The 9191-nt window shown below is 38.3% G+C and overlaps 1 protein-coding gene across 1 annotated transcript; it reads right to left on the bottom strand.

The window, feature by feature from the left end:
- Nucleotides 1-2091: 2091 nt before the first annotated feature.
- LOC149240973 (pyruvate decarboxylase 2-like) lies at nucleotides 2092-8899 on the bottom strand. Its single transcript, XM_089373853.1, has 7 exons — nucleotides 8126-8899; nucleotides 7852-8015; nucleotides 5089-5650; nucleotides 4862-4950; nucleotides 4201-4318; nucleotides 3840-4028; nucleotides 2092-2707 (listed from the first exon to the last, which is right to left on the bottom strand). Exons 1-7 carry the CDS (start codon nucleotides 8657-8659, stop codon nucleotides 2537-2539), a joined length of 1827 nt encoding a protein of 608 aa, XP_089229979.1. The 5' UTR covers nucleotides 8660-8899; the 3' UTR covers nucleotides 2092-2536.
- Between the last annotated feature and the right edge of the window lie 292 nt (nucleotides 8900-9191).

Below are 9191 nucleotides of genomic sequence, written 5' to 3'. Positions count from 1 at the left end.
GAAGAGTTCTTTTCAAAACTCATCAAGTTACGACAAAAAAGAAGTGTGGACGAATACACTCGAGAATCGGAGACCTTAGTAACACGAGTACCTGGGTTATCAGAATCTCGTCTAATTCAATCACACGTCTCGGGACTCATTTACAAGTAGAACTTGAGATGCATGACATTTCATCAATAGAAGTAGCAAGACAAAAAGCAAAAACAACGGAAAAGAAATTTGAACAAATATTTTGGTCAAAATCCGAAAAAACATATTCAAGGCGAAAAACACCTCAGTATGCAGACACAAAAAATACAAGATATGTTCCACCACATCGTCATAAAGATGAAAAATCTAATGTGGAAACGCAAAGGATAAAAGAGGGTAAATGCAAGCACTGTGGTGAGAAGTAGGACCCCAAACATAGGTGTGCTAAAGGAAAAGAACCAAAGAACCTATATAATTGTGAAGCAACCAATTATTCAAACAGTGAAGATTCTGACATCGAAGAAATAGAAGATGCCCCAGAATTCTCACGAGAATTAAATGACGAAAATATTCCACAAGTGTCATTATCAGCTATGACAGGTATATCACAACCTCAGACTTTAAAGTTAAAAGGACACAAAAAGAAGAACAATGTGGTGGTTCTCATCGACTTTGGTAGTACACACAATATTTTAGATGCAACCGTGGCAAAGAGACTCAATATTTTTTCATTTCCCTTACCAAACATGAAGGTGATGGTAGCTGACGGTAAGAAGATTGAAAATGTGGGGAAATGCCATAAGGTTAAATTGTAGATTCAAGACATCAGTGTAGAGTCTCCGTTTTTCACAGTACCGTTAGGAGGAGTAGATGTAGTCTTAGGTATCCAGTGGTTACGAACTTTAGGTACTTGTGACGCCACCCACCAAGTACAATTTATAAAATTCAAATGGGGAGGCCAGAAATACAAATTACACGGATTCCAAGCACCAGAAAATCAAATTGTATCATCATCTCAGATGACGAAGATGATTGGAAAGAGAGCACCCACTTATGTAGTACAATGTCATCAATTAGAAATGTTATTTGCAAATATGACCAGTGAAGAATCACCAGAGATACAAGATCTAATTCGGAAGCATGAAAACATATTTCAAGACCTACCTATGAAGATGCTGTCTAATAGGGAAATTGAGCATACAATAAAAGTCAAGGCAGGATCAGACCCTGTCAACATCAAGCCATACCGATACCCACATCACCAAAAAACAGAGATTGAGAGATTAATCCAAGACCTCTTAAGGTGTGGGATCATCTTGAAAAGTAAAAGTCCTTACGCTGCTCCAGTGGTGTTGGTAAGGAAGAAAGAAGGTTCATTCAGGCTATGCATTGATTATAGAGGATTAAACAAAATAACAATTAAAAACAAGTTCTCAATCCCCTTTATCGATGAAATATTGGATGAACTACATGGCGCAAGGTATTTCTCAAAATTGGACTTAAGATCAGGCTACTATCAAATTAGAATCAGATTAGAGAATGCCAAAAACGGTATTCTAAACACACGAAGGTCATTATGAATTTAAAGTAATGCTGTTTGGATTAACCAATGCACCAACAATGTTTCAAGCAACTATGAACGAATTATTTCGCCCACATCTTAGAAAGTTTGTATTAGTATTTTTTGATGATATTCTAATTTACAGTGAAACTTGGAAAGAGCATTTGCAACATTTGGACAAAGTTCTTACACTACTTAAAAAACACCAATTTTACGCAAAAAAATCCAAATGCACCTTTAGAAAGGAAGAAGTAGAATACCTTGGACACATTATATCCCATGAAGGCGTAAAGGTGGACCCTAACAAAAAGAAGTAGAATACCTTGGACACATTATATCCCATGAAGGCGTAAAGGTGGACCCTAACAAAATCAACGCTATAAAAGAATGGAACAAACCTACTCATATATCCAAAAACAACACATTGAAACAAACCAATGCTCTGATAACAGTAGTTAACCCTCCAGAGCAACATGCAGCGAATGGAAAAGAACTTACAACACAAAGATGTTCAATATAAACAGGAAGTCCAGAAAAACTGAACAACCATAAGAAAGAAACATACACAACAACAAAGACGTTTTTCATTTTTCTCAGTAGGGGCAAATGATTGTCCACCACCACGGCTTTTTCTCTTTTATAAAGAATCTACAAACATAGAAACAGCAGTGCCCCAATTTTTTTTTGGGAATGCAATTGGGAAAAAGTTCCGTATTTAAAACACAACAATGCGATCTAGATACTTCTTTAGACATTCCATGTACAAATGGACACTGCTAGTTATGCAAATGACGTGACTGGCAATATCTCAAAGGAAACCGTAGCCAGGTATGTTTTTTTATTTTATTCACACGCCCAAAAAAAGGCTGACAGACTGCTCATGCAACGTTTGACACTAAACATGCTACCCACACATATGATCCTTCAAGATGGCCAGAAAAGCAATGAAATCCCAAACATGAGCCGCAGAAACTATTTCCAATTGCTCATCTTTACAAAACCTCCCTACTGAGGATTTGGCGGCCTGTTGTTTGCTGCCGCGACTCTGGACGCGCACTCAAGCGACTCTTTGCTTGTGTCATCCTTGTGTACAATAACTTCAATAAAGCATAAACAATCCTTTTTGGGTCCTAGGGCAGTTTTAATAGCCTCTACAAGCCCTTCTTCCGTTTTAACCTGCACAGAAAGAAGTGTTGTTAGATGCCAAACAAAAAATTGAAGTTAAATGGCCACCGATATCATTGAAAAAGGTCTACATTTCCTATGGCGTTGGTATCATGAAACAACACTATGCAGAGATGACAAGAACAAAATACTCCCATAATTAGAATCAACAAGACGATCCAACAGATTAAGATCATTCTTGAGATATTTCCGTGAAACGGATTAATTGGGACATCCTGCATTTTCTAAGGCATTGACATGATACACTACCATGCAAAACTGACAAGGACAGAAAACTCCCGTGATAAATCAATAAAAAAGCCTAGCAGATTAAAATCAGATTTGAGATATTTCAGCAAAAACAAATTAATAGGTACATCCTGGAAAAAGTCCACATTTTCTGAGACATTGCCATCATATTAAACCATTCAGGGCTGACGAGAACAGAAAACACACATGACAAGAAATAACAAAAGAAACCAGCAGATTCAGATCATTCTAATTTGCTTGAGACATTTCAGCAAAATAGGCTAACAGGGCATAAAGTGGCTTTCATGCTTCACTTGTCCCTCAATTGACTAAGCAACACAGAATCTTCTAATGCACAAAGTGGCTTTCATGCTTCACTTGTCCCTCAATTGGCTAAGCAACACAGAATCTTCTAATGCACAAAGTGGCTTCATGCTTCACTTGTCCCTCAATTGGCTAAACAACACAGAATCTTCTAATGAAAGTAACGACTAAAAAGGTTCCTAACGATAAATACAGTTGTCCCTCAGTTGACAAACTGTTTTGTATGTCAACAGTGGAAAAGATACCTCAAGAGGGATAAAACTAGAAAAACAGTCCACCAATATGGTACTGAGTCTTGATCAATTAAAAGGGAAGTCTACAGTAATTAATTTTGAAAAGCAGTCCACCTATATTGTACTGAGTCCTGACCAATTAAAAGGGAAGTCCCCTCAAGTCTACAGTAATTACTTTTTTAGAAAAAGGAATTGGTTTAAAAGTAAGCCTCAGCAAATGGCGAAAAGGACAAGCAACCGTATTAACACAGTAACTTATGCACAAACACTTCCATATAGAAAAGAAACAAGAAGTCTTTGTAAAAGAGTTGGCCATGCTACGAACATGGAGAAAATACCTTGACAGTCCAGCATTTCCCTTCCCCGTTATGAATGGCATCTACTAAACCGGTGTAGTTCCAATTCTTTATAACATTGTATGGCCCATCATGAATTTCGACCTCTATTGTGTATCCTCCATTATTAATCAGAAAAATGATAGCATTCTGCCCTTGTCTAATCATGGTAGACACATCCTGGGCTGTGACCTGTTCAAAGAAGGACGGACAAATTTAGGGATTAAAAATCACTAACTTTTGGACAAAATAAATAATTCCAAGGAATTAAATATTTCAAAATCTGTTAGACATCGATACTCAGTGATGGTTATTAATTAAAACATTATTACAGAATTTGAAAGAAAAATCCTTGCATCTGCACCTGGAAGCTTCCATCACCAATGCATGCAATCACACGCTTGTCTGGTGTTGCTTGCGCATATCCCAGTGTTGCTCCCACAGACCAGCCAATTGATCCATACTGCATTTGGAACTCATACCTGCCAAACACACATTTAGCACAGGAAACACACATTTTGCAAATATACAGTAAATTATATGTGCAAAGAGAACACCATCACAGGAGGTCCCTTGTCAGAGAACAATCATTTCTCTTTTCATCATTTAGATTGAATCTTTGGTGTTGGTGTTCTTTTGTTATTGCTTAACAGCAACATATTGGGAAAAAAAGGTTTGCTTGAAAAGTAGGCATATCTATGCATTTAGTCCTTTCGAAATTTCCTAAGCACAAGTTACGAAAGTAGTGGACAGGAGCAGAAAAAACTTCGTCCCTGCCCAAACCATACTGGACACACTCTAAACCTTAAACATTCCCTTATTTGATTCATATTCTGCAAAAAAGAATAAAGAGTGCTTTTGCCTCATAACAAAACGTTGCAGTCAGAAATGCTATGTAATCAATTGTAAAAATTCAACAAAATTAAAACTTAACAACCAATAGCTTTCCCCACCTCTCGGCAACAACAAGCAGACTGCTAAATTACAAAGGAGTGTCCTTTCCAGAGAAAGGATATTCAACTTACCCACACTTTTCTGGCAATTTAAGCTTCTGGCAATTGAACCAAGAGTCACCAGTTTCAGCGATTACAGCAGTTTCATTTGATAGCATGCTCTGCAACCAACCAATTTTTACCAGTGAATATCAACAATGAACCCACTGCAAATGTATCCTATCAGAACAAAGCCAACCAAAAGACAATCTTCTGACTACTGTTACTTCAGAATTTAGTTAGATTCTTCGAGGCCTTGCCTGAATGTGTTTGAATAGCACATTGACCCTTAAGGGATCATATTGTTCACTTTTCAAGGGAACACCTTCAGGTACAAAAATACGCCGATAATTTTCCAAACATGTTGGGTTGTGCTTCACTTTCTTGGCAAGGGCTTCTAAGAAATCTTTCATCAATACACACCCAAAAGTAGGCCCATTTCCCACAGTCACCCTGTTAGGCTGCACAATTACGGCTTTCTCCTTCTTCAAAAGCAATGAATATCCCACCGAACTATAGTCATTAAAAATAGGCCCTGCAAATAAATATGCATCTGCAGACTCAACTATCTCAGAACAGAATGGAGTACTTGCTGCACCCCAGTAAGTACCTATGAAATGAGGATGAGTCTCGGGAACCTGTCCCTTAGCAGACGGCATTACAGCCACAGCATAACCCGATGCATCTGCTAATTCCACAAATGCACTTTTTGCCTTAGCAACCCTCATCTTTGGCCCACCTACCATCACTGGCTTCACTGCTGCATTTAGAAATTCTGCTGTCATGTTCACCGCCGCTTCCAAACTTTTGGGATTGCTTAGCCTACATAATTGATATGATCCAAAGAAAACCATGTCACAAAGAAGTCGGAACAAACTCAAGATCAATAGCTAATACCAGAACTTCTTTATTTCAAACCTAGTGCCATAATTAGATTTGGAAACCCGTATCAACTTAGAAAAACAATTGAAAATTAACAAAATAAAGTTAGCTTCAACATAAAATTCATGTTAAAATTGGGAGATGCATCAATTGAAAATTACATGAGAAATACCAGACATACAAAGTTAAGAGGGCTAGCCAAAATACCCTATTTATTCCCAGCCTATTGGAATATATCGAATGTAGCACAATCCAATCCAAGAACTCGTATCAACTGAGAACCTCAATATATTCTAAAACTACGCAATGAAGCTCACAGAATCCCTCCATGTATTTTAAAACTAGGCAATGAAACTCACAGAGTCCAGACAATAGAATAAAGATATTGAAGACAGACTAACAGTATAATATCATCCTCGTCGAATAAAATGCTTGTACCAGATGCTTGTACATAGAATAGTCCAGTTCAAGTACTGTCTAAGGCAGTAGAACACCAATGCAAAATCTCCACAGCATTGTTTAACGAGTAAGGAAATGGCCGAAACCCATATTGCAGCACATGAAGATAACTTAAGCTAATCTCAAGATCAATACAATATATTTCATACTAATACTTCTAGAGGCCACAACATTCGACTTTTCCGGGATATGAATGCAGATCAATGTCATAGCAAGGGAGAATCAAAACCTAACTAACCAAAAAAACTGTCGATGTTAGTATTTCATGAATATAAATCAATGTCATGTCAAGGGAGTATTAAAACCCAACTAACCAAAAAAAGCTGTCAATGATGTGAGTATTTCAGGAGGAGGAGGATGCTATGAGGTCAATATTATGCACTATGAAATAATCCAATGATCATTGGATTATTGTCTTTTCATCTTGAACATTGAATGCCACATTATTTTCCTTCAAAAAAGAAGATGGAAAAGCAGTAAACTAAAGATGGGCTTACTACATGGTGTTTAGTATTTCACAGCGCTATAATGTTAAAACCAAACTGCCAATAATATTAATACTATAATAAGAACATACCATAACATCAAATGCAAAAAATGCAATTGTAAATAATGAAAGTACCAAAATAGGAGAATGTAATAACGTCAATGTAAACCAAATCTATCTCCAATTTATAATTCTAAAGTATGTGAAACCTTTTGCCAGAGTCACTCAAATATGAAGAAGAATATTAATGTGGAGGGAATCCAATATAGAGATATGCAGCAAGATAGCATATAAATTAAATACACAAACTACAAACAAAAGAATACCCACAGAAGGCATTTAACCTTACTAAAATATTGCTTACAGAAGACATTTAACCTCACTAAAATATTACCCACAGAAGACATTTAAACTTACTAATTTTTTTTATAATAACCCTAATCATTAGCCTGCCCACAGAAGACATTTAACCTTACTAATTTTTTTTATAATAACCCTAATCATTAGCCTGCCAGGTCCGTGAAAAAGTAAGGTGCACCAGGTTCTGATCATTACAAGAAACAACGAGTTACAAAACAACAAAGAATTCATCAGAGGTTACTAGTGTAATAAAAGATGCTTCGTCAAAAAACTTTATGTGATCAAATTTCAAATAAACCATATCTACTTCACAATTGTTATTTATGTGGATTTATACGAGTTTGGGCAATCCCAAGTTGGAGGATAGTATGCAAATCACACAGATGCAAAACAAGCCAGAGAAAATCTATTAAAAATAAAAAAATAAAGAATCGGTAGAACAGCCAGGTCAGTGAAAGCAGGGTGCTTCTATAGTGGACAACAGAGGTCGATCCTCACAAGTGGCCAACGAGCTACTACAGAGTAGGTGGCCAGCAGGATTCGATCCTCACAAGAAGTGGCCAACGAGCTAGTACAGAGTCGGTGGCCACCAGGATTCGATCCTCACAAGAAGTGGCCAACGAGCTAGTACAGAGTAGGTGGCCACCACGATTCGATCCTCACAAGAAGTGGCGAACGAGCTAGTACAGAGTAAGAAGCGTCTAGTGGATGCTCGCGACTGTAATTCTCGGTTTCCCAATAGGGAAAATCCCCAAAACAGAACATCTCAAAACTGAAATTCTAGAATGCCAAAGGGCAGAGCAGATAAATTAATGAACTCCTGAGAATTTGTTACCTGGGTGATAGACTATATGGAACAGGTTCCCGGCTGAAAGAAGGGTGTTGAATGGCAGCAAGATTACAACCGACGCTGATATACACAGGTTTGCTCTCTAGCAGTGCCGTAGAAATCGCATAGTCAATGAGCTCGTGAGCATCATCCAAATGATTCACAATAACCTGCACAATTTTTGAATTTTAACACCCTTAGATCTACTCAAGCAAGGAAATCAGAAATCAGCATGCAATCTAATACCAGTATAACACCACATTGTACAGAATTCGGAGACCTGAGCGCATGTGATCGTCTGGAAGCAGCGATACTCCTGGCTAAAGTCTGGCAGGCCAATGGTATGATGCAGAATGCGGTGAGTCCCATAGTCATTAGAATTAGGCCCCCCTACAATACAGATGACCGGCAGATTCTCGCTGTAAGCCCCCGCGATTGCATTGATGACGCTGAGCCCTCCAACAGTGAACGTAACCACACAAGCCCCCACGCCTCTGGACCGCGCGTAACCATCGGCCGCGTAGCCAGCGTTGAGCTCATTGCAGCAGCCCACGAGATTGAGACCAGGCTCTGCTAGCAGATGGTCCAGCAAGGTGAGATTGAAGTCCCCAGGAACAGAGAATACGTCCGTGATGCCAATTTCAACGAGCCTTCGCGCCAAGTGGCCGCCCAAAGTGGAGGAGGAATTCGTCGGAGCTACTGCTCCCGCATGTCTGTTCGGCGATGGGCAGGCCACTGATTTGTTGGAGGGCGAGCACCCCAAGTTATTGTTTGCAGGCCATTCCGAGTTCACATCACCATTTTTCGTATCCATCTGTAGTAAATCAATTATTTAGTCCAAACTCTCAAACTTTTGGCCTGTGGCCCTCTTTGCGCGCAAGATCCTCTCCGAAATATAATGAGGAATTCGGATAGCTATCAAATTTTCGCTTCCATGATCCTAATTTGCTTACTGCTGTGTCATTTAATAGGCACACCAGTCGATGTATTTCTGGTCCTCTCTGAAATTTTTTTGATTAATAAACTTCATTTTTTATATTTTACAGAGTACCGATTTCATTTTTTATATTTTACAGAGTGCCGACTTCATTTTTTATATTTTACAGAGTGCCGACTTCATTTTTTATATTTTACAGAGTGCCGACTTGTTGGGCGGTGAGAAATAATGGCGCTCACTGAAATTTTTTAATTAATAAACTTCATTTTTTATATTTTACAAAGCAAAGACTTTGTTGGGGAGTGAATAATAATCCAAATAAATGTACCAAAACCTGGAACTCGCCCTTATAAAATGTCTCAGAAGTCTCCGATTTGGTGGCATGGTGCAATTTTTTATAGTCCCTCTT

This window comes from Pinus tabuliformis, chromosome 8, assembly GCF_031772625.1.
Source record: "Pinus tabuliformis cultivar Carrire ecotype Pingquan chromosome 8, CPIR1, whole genome shotgun sequence".
NCBI lineage: Eukaryota > Viridiplantae > Streptophyta > Pinopsida > Pinales > Pinaceae > Pinus > Pinus tabuliformis.
This window is presented reverse-complemented; position numbering and strand designations above follow the sequence as displayed.

Coding starts and splice junctions, on each gene's coding strand:
- LOC149240973 (XM_089373853.1), bottom strand. CDS start 8,659: ATGGATACGAAAAATGGTGATGTGAACTCGGAATGGCCTGCAAACAAT. Junction 4,951..5,088: donor TGCTATTCAAACACATTCAG/GCAAGGCCTCGA, acceptor GGTTGGTTGCAG/AGCATGCTATCAAATGAAAC. Junction 4,319..4,861: donor AAATTGCCAGAAAAGTGTGG/GTAAGTTGAATA, acceptor TGTGTTTGGCAG/GTATGAGTTCCAAATGCAGT.